At 39.8% G+C, this 17,094-nt stretch overlaps 1 protein-coding gene across 1 annotated transcript; it reads left to right on the top strand.

The window, feature by feature from the left end:
* The first annotated feature begins 2,458 nt into the window (after positions 1 to 2,458).
* On the top strand, positions 2,459 to 14,491 carry PBLD (phenazine biosynthesis like protein domain containing). The gene is made up of 9 exons (XM_015816674.1): positions 2,459 to 3,392; positions 6,077 to 6,176; positions 8,458 to 8,553; positions 8,642 to 8,751; positions 8,836 to 8,865; positions 10,447 to 10,535; positions 11,729 to 11,907; positions 13,436 to 13,498; positions 14,379 to 14,491. The coding sequence occupies exons 1-9, from the start codon at positions 3,309 to 3,311 to the stop codon at positions 14,489 to 14,491; spliced, it is 864 nt and encodes a 287-aa protein (XP_015672160.1). The 5' UTR covers positions 2,459 to 3,308.
* The last annotated feature ends 2,603 nt before the right edge of the window (positions 14,492 to 17,094 follow it).

Genomic DNA, 17,094 nt, shown 5'->3' with positions numbered 1-17,094 from the left:
ACATCAAAATCAGCTTAGAATAGAAATACTAAGTATGCATTTACCACCCCGTGCACATTTACTTAAAAACCTGTCTAATTTCATGTTTACCATCAGAAGATAATTCCAAGAATTACAAAGTATATGAATTCTTTTTTATGGCTACATATTATTTCTTTAATATGGCAACTTCATAGGTAGCTTTGTGGTGAACATGAATTTTAAATGAAAAACTTCATTTCATAATTAAGTTCGATTATATGATGCCTGGTCTTCCAGGTAGGACAAGTGCTCACACACAGAGACTTGAAAACATATACTGTATTTTGACTAGTATGCACAGTGAAAGAGTGTAATTATACTTTTTATAGTATCTTATAGCACAAAAGAAGCTTTGTTTTTAAAATAGGTATCATATTCAACAACGCAGTGGAAGTAAACAAATGGTAAATCAAATATTGCAACATTAGTGTTGCTAACAACTTGTTATAGATGCACAGTCAATGTCTTTCTATACTTGGGGAAAGAAAATCTTGTTCAAAATTGCATGCATTTCTTATTATAAAATCTCACATAGCAGGTGAACTGGGATTACAAATCTTTTTTTTAAAGTTTTTATTAGTTTATAATATACGATACAATCGAAATACGAAGTAATTTGCAGGAAAGATGGGAAAGGGAAAAGGGAGTAGAGAAGTGAGGTAAGGGAGAAAAAAAGGGGGGGGGAAAGGCATTGACTTCCGACTTCCTTTGGTACAATAGAGCAGGGCTTTTTCAACCAGTGGTACGGGTACCACCTGTGGTACATTGGCACCTGGCAGGTGGTACGTGACCATCCTAGAAAAGTGGTAGCGGGGGAGGGGAATGAGCTGAACCGGTGGCAGCACCGCACAAGCCTGAGCGAGAGATGGCTGGAGCTGCAGGGTTGTCAGGGCTCAGCGGAAGCACCAGGATCAGTGCCAAGCTCCAGCTGGAACTCAGCGCTGATCCTGGAGCTTCTGCTGAGCCCAGAAGAAGCGCCGATCAGCTGGAATGTTGCAGCCTCTCCAGGGTCTTGTGATTTACCTTCAGATGCTTGGCAACTGATTCATATTTATGACGGTCACAGTGTCCCAGGGTCATGTGAAGTGACCAAAACCTGCTGCAACCACCCAGCAGATGGGGGGAATAAAAACCAAACACCCCCCCCCACCCCACCCCTGCTGCCAATCCTCAACAGAAATGCTCACAATAATGAAAACCTCAGACAGGAGGAACAACGTGGCCGGGCGGGCAGGCAGGTGCCTTGCTCGGCTGTGGCTTGGGGGGCACTTTTTTCAGTGCCATTGTAAGTTTGAACAGTCACTAAGCGAACTGTTGTAAGTCGAGGACTATCTGTACTTTATCACTTTTTTCCTTTTTTTTTTGGTCATCAAGTTTTTGACACCTTGCTAGGCGACTGGTGGTACTCGGATGTTGCCATATCCTAAAAGTGGTACAATGGGTGAAAAGGTTGAAAAGCCCTGCAATAGAGTATCAACTTCAAACCTCAACTTTTTACTTCTACAAAATAATATAGACTAGCCATTTCAGTAACATCTAATCTAATACTGATAAAGCCCATAATCAAAATTTCATTTGTTTCCACCTCAAGCACAAAATCTAGAAGTGGTTTCCACGTGGCAATAAAACTATTCACATTCTTTTCTTTAATCAGTATACAGTCAATTTAGCCATCTCTGCTAGCTCCATCAGTTTTTGTAACCATTCCTCCGTAGTAAGAATTGATGTAGTCTTCCATTTCTGAGCGTAATCTTGTTGCTGTCAACATAACATCAAAGTTCCATATATATTTTTCCAGATCTTTGTCCATTAGCCCCAAGAGAAAAGTCTCTGGTTTTCTATATTTAGTTTAAGAATTTTCTGTATTAACATATGAATCCTACTCCAATATTTTCTTGCTTTATCACACGTCCACCATAAAAGGTAAAATGTCCCCTCTTTGTCTTTACATTTCCAACATTCATTTGAAATACCTTTATACATTTTTGATAACTTGTTTGGTGTTCAGTACCAATGGTACATCATCATGTAAGAGTTTTCTTTTAGATTATAATTTAATGTAAATTTTAATCCTGTGCTGCTAATGTAATGTTAGGGAGACAATGGCTACAGCAGGTGAAAAAGCAATGATGAAAGGAGGGGAAGGTTTGTCATTCACCTAGTCAAAACTACAACTGCCTGTATTTTTCTATGTTTGGGGATGGAATTTGGATTTTTTTTTATAATGTAATTTTCTTGAATTTAAAAAAAGAAAAAGAAAAATTGAGCAAGAAGAAAAATAATTGAAAAAAGGAAAATTTAGGAAAAGAGCAAGATAAAAGTGCAAAACAAAAAAAGATAAAGAAAATATAAAAATAATAACTTCCAACTTTGTTTGGAAATAAAGAATACATCAAATTTAGACTCTAAAGTTCCTAATAGTCTACATTATTTCTATAATCCCTTATTTCTAATCACCAAATTAAAAAGTCACAATTTCATTTCTTCCAGGTTTTTTTTGCAAAAAGTGGTTTCTAGGCAGAAATAAAATTGGTCAGTCTTTTCTTTAATCAAAGCTGTCAGTTTCATCATTTCTGTCAATTCCATCGGTTTAGCTATCCATTCTTCCATTGTAGGTATCTGTAAGTCCTTCTACCTTTGTGCATATAGGAGTCTTGCCACTGTTATATATAAAAACAAAATTCCATAAGATCTTTCTATCCATTAACCCCAAAAGGAAAAATCTCTAGCTTCAATTGTATGTTTATTTTTAAAATCTTCTGACTCAAAATACATATTTGATCCAAATATTTTGTCGCTTTCTTAATGTTGTTTGGGGATGAAATATGAATTATTTTATTTTTTGCTAGCTGAGCCCTTACAGATGTCTTTCTTTGAAATGGTAGAAACTGCTGCCAGATGCCAACACAGTTGTGTTTCACACCTAAAGGATGGCAAAAAGTCATACTATAGATACTGAAGTAATGGAAACATTAAATAACACAGTAGGTTTTACTTCTGAGTAAATTTACAGAATCACAATTGTCCTGGCAAACGCTTACTCACATAAACAAAAATACCTCTTCAAAATCCCATAGTAAATAATAATGCCACAAATTGCTTAGTCTTTGTGTGGTTGCTGAAATAGGTACAGAAGGCAAAATGTTAAATCAATTTAGATAAAAGATTACTGCTTCTTCCATTGAGTTTAATATTAACTTGGACATTTCCGCAATAGCAGGAAGAGAGACTCAGCAAATTCTAAAGGCCTATTTTAAAAAGCCCTGTAAAATTCTGTAAGGAAGAAAATGAAGATTTCAGTTTTCATAATTGATGCCTTTACCAAACAGCCCTTTGGTGGGAATCCTGCTGCTGTTTGTCTTCTTGAAGATGTAAGTTTTAAACAAATTCCTTTAGTTTAAAGAAAACTAACTAGCAACGTCTTTGCTATTTGTGAGTGACGCCATTTCCTTTCACTAGAATTTACTTAACTGTTTATACAAAGGATTAACTGATCCTTTGGATCTATATTGCTTATTTAAGTGACAGGTGGAGGTAGGGATGGGAGGTTTCCCCTCAGGAAAATCTTTTGCCAGTATTTTATGAAGCCACTGTATATTGCCAAAGATTTTGTCTGTATTCTGAGGTTTGCAATTGAAACTAAAACACAGCCTTGCATGATCTATAACCAAGCTTTGCAAAGATAGAACACACTTCTTTCAAAACTGGAATTTTTCGACAAGTTTATGCAGGCTAGTTTCTTTCTTTTGAACCAAAAAGGTTGCCTCAACTTTGTATGGACAGTGGGCTGATTATACAAAATTGAGAGAACAAATATAAAGTATTGTATTTCAAAGTGGCCACAAGATGGCGATGGTTAAAAACATACTGTACATTATGGTTACCAGGATATTCCTTTTGTTTTGCTGGGCTTTGATAAATTGATGACGATAACACCCGGATGGCCATGTATCACTTCTAAGGTCCCTGCCTCAACTGTTCAGAATTCTTCAAAGTTCTTTCATTTTAACAGATTTATTTTCATTTGTCAACAAGAATAAAATGCAAAACAAAAACAGAAAAACGAACATCCAACACTAACAATGAAAAAAAAAGAAAAAAAATTATGTACAAAAAAAAGGGGGGGGGGAGAAAAATGAGAGTTGAGCAGTCTCTAACTTCAAAGCCATTTTTTGAAACGGAACATGAGGGGGACTGTTTTATATTTAAATATTTGTTTATTTAAATTTATTACATTTGGTACCCAGAAACAAAAAAAAAAAAAAATCAAAAAGAAGATGGAGCACAGAATACTTTGGGTATAATGAGTGCATTATGTTTGGTCACACCAGCCATGGCAGTCCATTTGTTCCTGGCTAACCTTTGGCAGCCATTTTGTGTGTGTGTGTGAGAGAGAGAGATCATGTGTTCTCAACATTACAGATGTGCCCCCCAAACCTAACGATCTCCTGAAATATAGTCTAAAACTTATTTTGACACAGTACCAAGATCTCTTCTATTCTGATTCTCATAGTTTGGATGGTGCCCCCCAAAAGCATGCACTGCATCTGTCATGGTTCCGACTAATGAAACCAAATAAATCAGAACTCTGAGGCTTGAAGTTTCCTCAAACTTTATTGGACACATAATATCGGCACGGTCAAAAGTGAAACCAATTCTAAAATTCCTCCCAGGGATGCAGTGTAACTAAATGTAACAGTTCCCTCCCCTCTACTATGCTAGTGATCACGCTACCCAATGAAAGCAATTGGCAATCTCCATGACACTTCTCTCCACCTTCCAGCTCCTGTGGGAATGACCTTGGTTCCCACGGGACCACTCCGTGTTTAATTTAACAATACTTTTGTTTTCCCCCCTTCCCCCCCCATACTATGTGGCAACTTAGAACGACAAAGATGGCTTGAGCCAGGTTCGTTTCAGAAGTTGACAGCATCTATCGCAGTATTTCTCATCCTCGGCAACTTTAAGGCATGTGGATTTTAACTCCCAGAATTCCCCAGCCAGCATGCTGGCTGGGGAATTCTGGGAGTTGAAGTCCATACCACTTAAAGTCACCAAGTTTAAGAAACAGGTTCTAGACCTGTCTTATTTGCCCCTATTAACTATAGGGGCTTTTGTAGTCCCACCCTAGGATTTACTTTGGGGCCAACTAAATGTTTGCCAAAGCTAACTATTCTCATAAAGTTGGGCACAAGCTCGATTCTGGGGGTTCCCTCCCATCATGAGTGCCACCTCTTTGATGTCAAACAAATGGTCGTAAGTCGAGGATTACCTGTAGAGAGACACTGTATTTGCATTTGGCTACCAGGGTTTGGCTGCCAAAATGTACATAATTACTAGAGGCCAGGAAAAAAAGATTTTTCTGTACTCAGCTGCACACATAAACATAAATACATATATAAATACAGTAGTATTTATTGTCACTATGTAATGATTATAAAGAGCAAAACATCATTTCAGAAAGCTGCCTGTTAGAGTTATTTATTTTTTATTGGTTTTCTTCTTGAATGTTCTTTTGTAAAGCAAAGTTAAAACATAAACAATTAATTTTTAAGGCTCCTTATGAACCTCCTTCAGATTTGCCCCTTTTTTGAAGTTGGTCCTTTATTTTATTCCAAGAAGATGTGGTCACCATAGATACAGAGCACATCACTTTGAATCAGTATTTTGGATAGACCAGGGGTAGTCAACCTTGGCTCTTTTATGACTCGTGGACTTCAACTCCCAGAATTCCTGAGCCAGCTGGCTCAGGAATTCTGGGAGTTGAAGTCCACGAGTCATAAAAGAGCCAAGGTTGACTATCCCTGGGATAGACCACCGTCTCCCAAAGGAACTGGAACATGAGTGATTTTTTTTTCATGGGTCTTCTGTACCTCTTTGTTCAATAACGAATTGGGAGATAGAAATGATCCTCTTCCTTGGGTGTAAAGAAGAATGTGTTGTTTATAAGGTACATTTAACACAAAATATTTATAAAAAAGTGAAACATGATATGCTTGCTACAAAAGACATGGAATGCATTTGTAGATCAGTTCAAATTTGTTGTTCGTTTTAGGAGCTGGAAGAAGGTTTGCATCAAAAAATTGCTGCAGAAATGAACCTCTCAGAAACAGCATTCATCAGAAAACTGCACCCCACAGATGACTTCACCAAAAGTAAATAATCATTTGTGTATTGAAATGTAGCTTTGCTGAAAGTTGAATTATTAGAGGCGCTTTTGATAAAGAAGTAGGGTGTTATTGTGATAGATTATGAAATGAAGGTGAATATCTATCCTATAGCTGAATGGCATCCTTAGGTGGTTCAAGAAATTGCAGGTGGTGGGTATAGCTGTCAAATCAAATCAATCTAAGTGATTCTCTAGATCAGACATGTCAAACACAAGGCCCGGGGGCCGAATGCGGCCCGCCAAGTGGTTTCATGTGGCCCGCAAAGCCATCCTGGAAACAGTGAGGGAACGGCTCCCACTGCCTTGGCCCTGGCCCAGGATGGCCGGCCGGGAGCCAATGTACAATTTTGTGGTGGCCATCTATGCTGAAACGCATTCAGTCTCCCTCTGACTTTGCCCTGGTACCCATCATGAACAACCTGGCTAAGGAGAGCAAGCACAGCAGCAGCAGCCTTGAGGAGGAGGTAAGTGCAGCTGGGTGTCCCCTTGGGGAAGTGGGGCTGGGCTTGGTGCCACGGGTGCTTGAGGGCCAGGCTGGGCATTTGACCTCTGCTGCCCAGGGCTTCCGGCAGCTCGCACCACCATCCAGCCCCCCCCACATGGCCTGAGAGGAACAGTTAGGCTCCTCCAGTGGACCATGCCTTGGCACTTGCCCTTGTCCCACCCCCTTCTACCAGAGACCCTCAGATCTGTCCCACTCCTGCCCCACAGGCACCCTTGACGCGAACGATGTAGAGCTGGCCATGCCCCCCCAGTAGGCCATACCCACTCCCCCCACGCCCCCCCAGTAGGCCATACCCACCCTGGCCACACCCACCCGGCCTCCGGAGGGCAACTGCAATGCTGATGCGGCCCTCAATGAAATTGAGTTTGACACCCCTGCTCTAGATGACCAAGTCGTAAATCAGCAGCAGTTCTTTCTGTACAGATATTGCATGACTCCTGTTCTTCGGACCAGGTAACCATCTGACCACTGCAGTTTGCACCAGTTGCAAATTCTGCATTTTTTTTTCCAAGGGTTACTCATTGGAGAGAATGATGTGGTAGTCAAGGCAGATGGTCTCCAAGTCTGATCAGCAGCTGGCCCATTCACTATATTGTACAACATGCTCCTTCCAACAGCTAACATCTGCAAATTCAGTAACAACTTCAAAGGCCCCTCTGAAAGTGCAAATCTGCTCTTTTTTGGGTGTGTGTGTGAATCCTAATCAAACAATCTTCTAGTTTTCACCACGTCACCAGAACCTCCACCTTATTTAGGTTTAATTTCAGCTTATTCTCCCTCATCTTGCCCATTTTTGAGATATTTCAGTCTTGAAGGATACTGGCTGTTTCCTTGGTGTTGGGTGGTAGGACAAGATCCATTCCATCTTACTACAAAACTCCAAATGATCTCCCCCAGCAGATTCATGTGAATATTAAACTATATAAACCTATACAGATTATAAGATCCAGTGGAAGATTTCAAGCAATGCTGTAGATATCAAACAATGACTTATGCAAGTGTTAGCGATCTGTTCTAAGCTATTTAAGATATGATAAATAAATTTGATAAATAAATAAAAAAATAGTTATTTCATTACTTTTTATGCAGCCCAATTAAATTTTATAAAATTAACCCTTGATATCTTAAATAGCTTAGAATAGATCGCTTGGAGATGATATTTTCTTGCAGGTACCTTGTGAATTACCAGATAGTCTTTAGAGCAGTGGTTCTCAACCTTTTTAATGCCGCGACCCCAACTGGTCGTAAGTCGAGGACTAAACCGGTCGTAAGTCGAGGACTAAACCGGTCGTAAGTCGAGGACTTTCCCTGCCCGGGAGCGCCGCACATGCGTGGTTCCACCCCCTGTGCCGGCCGAGGCGTAGCTGGCAAGCGGCAGAGACGGAGCAGGCCGACCACCAGCTGGCCCAGCCCAAGTGAGGTAAGGCACCCGCCGGAAAAGGGGGGAAAAATGGCAGACAGCCTTGCTTGGCGACCCCCGTGAAATGGTCGATTGACCTCAAATGGGGTCCCGACCCACAGGTTGAGAACCACTGCTTTAGAGGCATTTTTAAAATATATGAAGCTTTTTCAGAATGCCTCCCCCCAAAGAAATGACCTTGGAGTCAGTTTTTCATTTTCTTCATTGTATTTTTCTACTTTAAAAAAAAAAAAGAACATTGAGTTTTCTGAATTCCTTGTACCATTTTTGCTTCCTTGTTTAATTTTTCTGCTGTTGAAACATCATTTCCAATAAGAGTGATTCTTGAGCACCCTCTTTCAGGTTCGTGTTTTGGATTAAGATGGTTTACACCTACAAATGAAGTCCCTCTGTGTGGCCATGCCACTCTTGCATCTGCTGCTGTATTATTCCATAAAAGTAAGTGGTTATTTAACCATTCACAGTTTGACACAATACATGTTTTTTAACCATCCTGATGGTTATGCATTTCTGATTTTAAAAACAGAAAACATGAACCCCGCCCTCACTTTCCTAACTCTTAGTGGAGAATTAAAGGCCAGACAAGCGGGAGATGAGATTATCTTGGATCTGCCACTTTACTTCACTTATCCACAGGTTGGCTTTACTCAGTACCTTTTGAACATTTCCTTTTAAAAGTGAAAGGCACACATGATTTTAATATTGCTTTCATATTTCTAGGATTTCCAGGAAGTAGAAGAGTTGGTAAAGGTAATTTGCACAGCTTTTCCCCCCATTATATTTATCGTCATAAAGGCTACCTTCACATTTATTCCTACATGTGAGATTTAATCCCCAAACTAAATGAAAACAATGTCTAAATACGGTACAAACAAAGTGGGAAGTTAAATATTAAAAGCCTAATAAAAAACCCACTAATTCAGGGTCAAAACCTGTAAGATGGTGGGTGAGGCATTGCATCTAAATCCCACCCCTTTTGTATTGCATGCGGATGATGCGGTTAATGAAAATATTATGGCTGTGGTTGATCTCCCTTTTTAATGCATTTCTAGAATTTTCCCTGGGTGGATCTATATACATATTCCATTTTTCTTTGCATTAGGTACCTTGCCAGAAAGTTCACTCACTTTTAACAAAACAGTGAATAAAAATTCTACATGGAACCTTTCTCCTTAGCAACAGAAGTCAGCCAAGGGTGTCCACAGGATATGTCCAAAAGGCAGTTATAGCTCTACACATGTATCACACACACACACACACACACACACACACACACACACACAAGGCAAAGCCTTGATCAAACTATCACAATCCCATCTTGCCTTTTGAAACATGCTCTACAAACACCCCTAAATCCAGTTCTAAAGAAGGACTAAGGGTGACATGTTGTGTGTGTTCCAATGTCTCAGGGGTTGCCACAAAGAAGAGGGGGGGGGGGTTCAACCTATTCTCCAAAGCACCTGAAGGCAGGACAAGAAGCAACGGATGGAAACTAATCAAGGAGAGAACCAACCTAGAACTAAGGAGAAATTTTCTAACAGTGAGAACAATAAACCAGTGGAACGAATTGCCTTCAAAAGCTGTGAGTGCTCCAACAGTGGAGGTTTTTAAGAAGAGATTGGACAACAGTTTGTTTGAAATGGTATAGGGTTTCCCTGCCTGAGAAGGGGGTTGGACTAGAAGATCTCCAAGGTCCCTTCCAACTCTGTTATTCTGTTACTACTGGCATTAAAAAGTTTCCTGATGTGTTTGGGGATCCTCTGGTTAGTGCCTGTTAGAGGTTTAGCAAAGGGTACTTAAATCATGGACTGAAGTTAAGGCTAATACAGACTTCAGGGAACAGGGATAAAACTGGTATTGCCAGATGTAACAACAACAACAACAACAATAATAATAAAAAGTTGAAGGGGACCTTGGAGGTCATCTAGTTCAACACCCTGCTCAGGCAGGAAACCCTATACCATTTCAGACAAAGGCTGTCCAGTCTCTTCTTAAAAACTTCCAGGGTTGGAGCATTCACTGCTTCTGGAGGCAGGTTGTTCCACTGATTAATTGTTCTAACTGTCAGGAAATTTCTCCTCCGTTCTAGGTTGCTTCTCTCTTTGATTAATTCCCATCTGTTGCTTCTTGTCCTGCCTTCAGGTGCTTTTGAGAATAGCTTGACTCCCTCTTCTTTGTGGCAGCCCCTGAGATACTGGAACACTGCTATCATGTCACCCCTAGTCCTTCTCTTCATTAGACTAAAATGACTAATGAAGAAACGTTTGCTATGTGGACATGAGAAAAATATGGTAGCTCTTTTTGGCTTATTTTGTCCCATTTTATCACTAGGCAGCAGTGGGGGATATGAACGTTCAAGAGGTCCGTTATTCTCCTGACACAAAAAAGCTACTTATCTGTCTCAGTGAGGTGTATGAAAGGTATATGAATTTCAATTGCACATTTCTTTAGATGATTGCATGTAAATTTAGAAGAGAATAGACCTGAGGTATGTAAAAGCATTTGGGTTAACAGCTGTTTAGCTTTAAATGGGAGGAGTGTCGAGGTAATGATTTAGATGTTAACCAGCTGATGTAATGTACGATGTAATGATGGGAATGACTCAGCAGGGTTTATGTCCCTTTAAGAGCCAGCTGGGTCTGTGTCTCTTTAAGAACCTTTGTATAAAAGGAAGGCTCTGTTGCTGTTCTCTCTCTTCTGTATTCGTGCTATAATGTTGTGTTGTGAGTTGGAGACTCCTGTATTAACACGTGTATGTATATTGTTCCTGGTGTATGATATTGTAGATCAGGGGTCTTCAAACGTGGCCCTTTTATGACTTGTGGACTTCAACTCCCAGAATTCCTCAGCCAGGCATGCTGGCTGAGGAGTTCTGGGAGTTGAAGTCCACAAGTCATAAAAGGGCCACGTTTGAAGACCCCTGTTGTAGACAGTGTAAGATAAACCACCATTTAATATAGACTACTGTTTACTGTGTTTACTCCTGGGTTATCTCAGCACAATAAGACTGTGCTTGCTCTGACAAGTCTCGTCTCCCTTCCTTAGTTGATTTCCTTCATTTCTTTGATCCTCACAAGCTATGGGAAGGAAACATTCCTTTTACCTCTCTCTGTTAATTTTGCTTTGCTTACCCTGCTCCAGCTTGATGCCCTCCAGATGTTTGGACTATACCTGGCACTCCTTAGTTGGTTGGGAATTCTACTTTCTGGGGATTCTTAGTCCATTTAGGGCAGGGGTGTCCAATATTGGCAACTTGAAGACTTGTGGACTTCAGCTCCTGGCTGGCTGGGGAATTCTGGGAGTTGAAGTCCATAAGCCTTCAAGTTGCCAATATTGGACACCCCTGATTTAATGGATACCACACAGAGGAATCTCGTTTTGGACAATCTTCTTATTACTGGCCTTTTTTTCTTCTACTAAGCTTAATATTTTGCTTTCAAATCTATATTTTGCATGGAAAATGTGCCAGCAGTCAGAGCTAAAGCTTACAATTACCATTGGTATTATAGTAATAAAAATGCAATATCATTCAGTTCTTTGTTGTTGTCACTGGTATTTTTAGTTTTGCATTTTCAAGCATTTGACTCCTTAACAATGAATGTTTGTCACCAAGGTATGATTTGGAGAAATTAAAAGTGGATGCCCAACGTCTTTTGTTGGCCGACAAGACTGGAAAAGTCAAAGGTGTAATAATCACAGTTAAAGGAGATTCTCATAAAAATCATGAAAGCTATGATTTTTACTCTCGTTATTTTGCACCATGGAATGGCGTTTCTGAAGATCCTGTCACAGGTAAGTTTGTGTACGGAGGGCTTTTCCTATTTTTATTAGATATAGGTGAATAATTCTTGTTTAAGAATAGTAAAACAAGAGAACAGCAAAGCCCCAAAATAATATTTCATCTGTAAGAGGAACAGAATATGTGTGGAAACATAATGTTTCATAAGCAACTGCTACTAAAGTAGATGTTTATCTATAAAATTCAGTGCACAATAAATTAGTTTGTCTAACTGGAATATTGTATCCAGTTTTGGCCATCGGGATACAAAAAAGATGTTGAGACTGTAGAAGGGGTGCAGATAAGAGCAACAAAGATAATTAGGGAACTGGAGAATAAAACATACAATGAATGGGTTGCAGGAACTGGGTAAGTCTAGTCTAAAGAGAAGGACTAAGGATGACATGATAACAATCTTCCAATATTTATGGGGCTGTCAAAAAGAAGAGGGGTTTAACTCATTCCCCAAAGCCCCTGGGGGCAGGGCAAGAAGTAATTGATGGAAACTTAACAAGGAAAAAAATCCAACTAGAACTAAGGAGAAATTTCTTGACAGTGAGAAAAATTAATCAGTGGAACTGCTTGCCTCCAGAAGTTGTGGGTGGTCCATCAGTGGAGATTTTAAAGAAGAGACTAGACAACCATTTGCCTGGAATGGCATAGGGTCTCCTGCTTGATCAGGAGTTGGACTAGAAGACTTCCAAGATCCCTTCTAATTCCGTTATAGTGTTATTGTTACTGTCTTTAGTGTGCCTTAGGACTGTTTGATGACAAATTTTTGATGTAACATAATCTATGTTTTTTTCTTTACTATGTACATGATACGGTTATGTAGCATTTTGGAAATAATGCAGAAAAGACATTTTGGAGTGCACAGAAGTTTGAATGTAACTCCTGTCTGCAACTCTTTAAAGCCACTATGTGTTTTCCAGGATGGTACCCCGTGCAGCAGTCACATGATCCTGGAGAAAGACATGACAGTTTTAATGAATTGCAGAGAAGGCTGCAGACATGTCCCTGGGTGTTCCAAAGGACAATTGTGGAACTGAATCTGAAGCATTACCCAGCTCTAGTACTTAGTTATGAATAAGTGGGTGTCTGGGAAGTCTAATCAATTCTTAAAATGAGTAACAGAAAATGGGCAATGGTACTATTATGTATTGTAGTCTTTAACAGCCCTTCGGTTCAGATGACTTCTGAAGGTGTTAGATTAAAAGTCTGTCAGGTCAGGGATGACACAATTATAACCCAACACACATTCAGGAAAGTGCCCTTGAAGCAGATTTGATCCACTGAAAATGGTGGGATTACAACACAGAATGGGAGGCTAAAAATTCAGAAATATAGCAAACAACTGAGAGAACATTTCCAGTATACTGTATATGTTTTTTACTTGTTAGCTGATAGGAAATTTATTACAGAAATCACAGCAACTTATACTGTTGCAATAATTACTATTAAAGTTTGTAAAGTGCTTTGAACACTGATCTGCTATAATATTGTCATTGTTATCACAGCTATTATGTCTTATTTATCTTTAAGGATCTGCTCATGCTGTATTAAGCAGCTACTGGTCACAACAACTGGGAAAAAACAAACTATGCGGTAGGAATTCCTATGATTTTACAGAGTTTCCCTTTTAGGTCTCTGAGTATAATCTGCCTAAATTTTATTTGCAATATCCTTCTGAACTCTTGAACTGAAACAAGGACATTGGTTGTTTCATGGGTAGCTCTGATACTGTACAAGTGGTACAGATTCAGCCATCCTTCCTTGCCAGATTTAATTAAGATGAAAAAAAACCCAACCAGGTATAATCGTTTCTTCTAGTTTGCCCACGCAATGAAATTACTGTAGCTTTAATTCTAAAATTAAGGATTATGGCAAATCAGTGGCATTTAAATCAGTGGCCATCTTCAGGTAGTCCTCAACTTAAACATTTGTTTAGTGACCATTCAAAGTTACAACGGCACTGAAAAAAATGACTTACAACCACTGTTTTGCACTTATGACCACTGCAGCATCCCCATGGTCACATGATCAATATTTGGATGCTTGGCAACTGACTCATATTTATGACGGTTGCAGTGTCCTGAGGTCAGGCGATCACTTTTTGAGACCTTCTGACAAGCAAAGTCAATGGGAAAGCCAGATTCACTGTACAATTGTGTTACAACTGCAGTGATTCACTTAACAACCGTGGCAAGAAAGGTCGTAAAATGGGGCAAAACTCATTTAACAACTATCTCGCTTCGCAACAGAAATTTTGGGCTCACTTGAGGTTGTACACTGAGGACTTCTTGTATTTTTGGAGAAATGTAGATAAAACTGTTTATATTTCATCTATTCCAGCCTGGCCTGTGTTTGTATTGTAGGCAGTTGCGTTCAATTCTCCTATCTATCTGCTCTTCAGAAGTGATCAGCACGTTAATTTGGATAGAGAAGCATATTTCCTGTTTACCTGACTAATTCTGTCATTGTTTAGCATTTCAGTGCTCCAGACGTGGGGGAGAGTTGAAGCTTCTGCTACGCCAAGATGGAAGATTAGACATTGGTGGACAAGCTTCCTTTGTGTTAGAGGGTTTTTTGTCTCTTTGAAAAATAATGAAAAGCACTCAATAATTACATGCTTCCGTTTTGAACTCACTGCTGATATGGATTTGTTTTTTATGTAGAAAATTATTGTTGGATATTCAAATCAGTCTTGATCTTGGTAACTACATGGACAAGGTTTCTTGGCAACATTTTCAGAAGTAGGTTGTTATTGGCTTCTTAGGGCCAAGAGAAAGTGGCTGATCCAAAGTCACTCATTTGGCTTTTGTGCCAGTGGTGGGATTCAGCCGGTTCGCACCACTTCGGCAGAACCGGTACCTAATTTTTTGTTGCCCAGGCCCAGAATGGACTTCCGGAAGCGGCATTCACACAGAGAACCAGTTATTCACATATTTGAATCCCACCACTGTTTTGTGCCCAAAGGAGGACTGGAACTCAGCTCTTCTCAATCACAATTCAAATCAATAAAGCAATAGCATTTAGGCTTATATACTGCCCCATAATGCTTTACTCTCTGGACAGTTTAAAATGTAGAAGCATTATTTGTATATTGCCTCCAACAAGCTGGGTCCTCATTTTGCCGACCTCAGAAGGATGGAAGGCTGAGTCAACCTTGAGCTGGTCAGGATCAAACTCCTGGCTGTGAGCAGAGTTTGCCAGCAATACTGTACTTTAACCACTGAATCACCAGGGCTCCTAAAGCAAATCAGCTCTGATGTAGAATAATACTATTATTTTAGCTGAAAATAAAAACAGTGCAAAATTTGGAACCTACTTATGCAAACATATCAATATGTAATTTGCATAACTATTTGTCTATCTTCCAGTGGGTAATAATAAATGAAAAAACTGCTTTTCTTGTACAGTTTCTATTTGCCATTATTTTTTGGGATTGTCTGGGACATCTGAAAGCACTGGTGACTAAACTCAAAAAAACCAACAACAAAAAAAGACACATCTAATTAAATTCAACAGTTCACTCAGTCCTAGCCTAATCATAAGATTTTAAGTCTATGGAAAGCAAGCTTGAGTTTGCTGGACCTGTAAATGAACACTTATAACATTTCCTGAAAATTCAAATCTGCAATAGGCAAAGGCTGCTTCTAGGTGACCTGCTGACTCTACAGATATGTCAATGTTGTTTCTTTAATAATGTGAGAGTGTTTGGCTCCTACTTTCTCTAGACAGGGGTCTTCAAACTTGGCCCTTTTATGACTTGTGGACCTCAACTCCCAGAATTCCTCAGCCAGTGTGCCTGGCTGAGGAATTCTGGGAGTTGAAGTCCACAAGCCATAAAAGGGCCAAGTTTGAAGACCCCTGCTCTAGAATGTTTCCCAACTTCCTTATCTGGTCTACTGCTTTGGGATTTCCTAATGATCTCTCATCCAAATACTAACCCAGTTTGACCCTACCTAGTTTGTTCAAGATGAGCAAAGGTTGGCTAGATGCCATCTCCTGCTGAAGACACTAGGGTAGTGGGTAGTTGGATAAACTAAAGGTGAGACACTTTTTTAATATTCCCCCCCCCGATCTGTGCAGCGGGACATAACAGAATAACAGAACAGAATAACAGAGTTGGAAGGGCCTTGGAGGTTTTCTAGTCCAACTCCCTGCTCAACCCAGGAGACCCTAAATTAGGGGTAGGCAACCTTGGCTCTTTGATGACTCGTGGACTTCAACTCCCAGAATTCCTGAGCCAGCATAGCATAGCTGGCTCAGGAATTCTGGGAGTTGAAGTCCACGAGTCATCAAAGAGCCAAGGTTGCCTACCCCTGCCCTATACTGTCCCAAACAAGTGGCTGCCCATTTTGGCACCCATTATTTTTTTCCCAATGTAAATGCCACATTTTGGTCAAGACAGGTAGAACTACTAGCATTTGAACAAGGCTGTGACAATATACTGAAGTTCTTCCTCATTGAAATAGCGAAAAAAATATCCCATGCCAGTTGATATTGAAGGTAGCCCAGCAAATGTCTGAAAACTCACCTGCATTATTTCACACAAATGGTTTTTCTGTGCAGTAAGATGCTAATGAGGAGCTGCTTATATGTGGTTCAAGAAATTTCAACTGCATTCTTTACAGATTCTAGGTAGGTTTCAACAGAAGGACTATTGAACAAAGTCAGGGAAGTACATCTGTAGTTGCTTTCTATCACACTTTGTATGGCCAAGCCTGTAGAAGAATTATATATCAAGATCACCCTGCATGGCTATGTAGAATACATTTTAGCTTCTTGGACATAGCCACGAAAGTTTGCCTTATTAAGATAGAATAACAGCAGTTTAATTTCTTAATAGTTAGGCTGGCTAACCTGCACCAAAGCCTTATTACCAGTCCAAAGATAATTCCATGCATGGAGGACTATAAACCGGTTCAAAAGCAGCTCTTTGTTATCTCATTAACTTGACAGAATTGGCAGCTGAGTCTATTTATTTCTGCCTCAGTTGCAGCAAAACGCAATCGTGTAAAGAGCAATCTTTTTGCAATAGCAAAACCCTGTAAAATTTGTGAAGAGCCTGTTATTCCACTGGCAGAAAGTCACCAGATACTCTTTCATGGGCTCTTGAATTTCGGCTGCTGTAGCAGGTCCTGTAAATAGAATATTATCAGGCGGCAAAATGGTTTCAGAAACTCCTTCTTCCTTCT

This window comes from Protobothrops mucrosquamatus, unplaced genomic scaffold (assembly GCF_001527695.2).
Source record: "Protobothrops mucrosquamatus isolate PMUCROS unplaced genomic scaffold, P.Mucros_1.0 scaffold479, whole genome shotgun sequence".
Taxonomy (NCBI): Eukaryota; Metazoa; Chordata; class Lepidosauria; order Squamata; family Viperidae; genus Protobothrops; species Protobothrops mucrosquamatus.
This window is presented reverse-complemented; position numbering and strand designations above follow the sequence as displayed.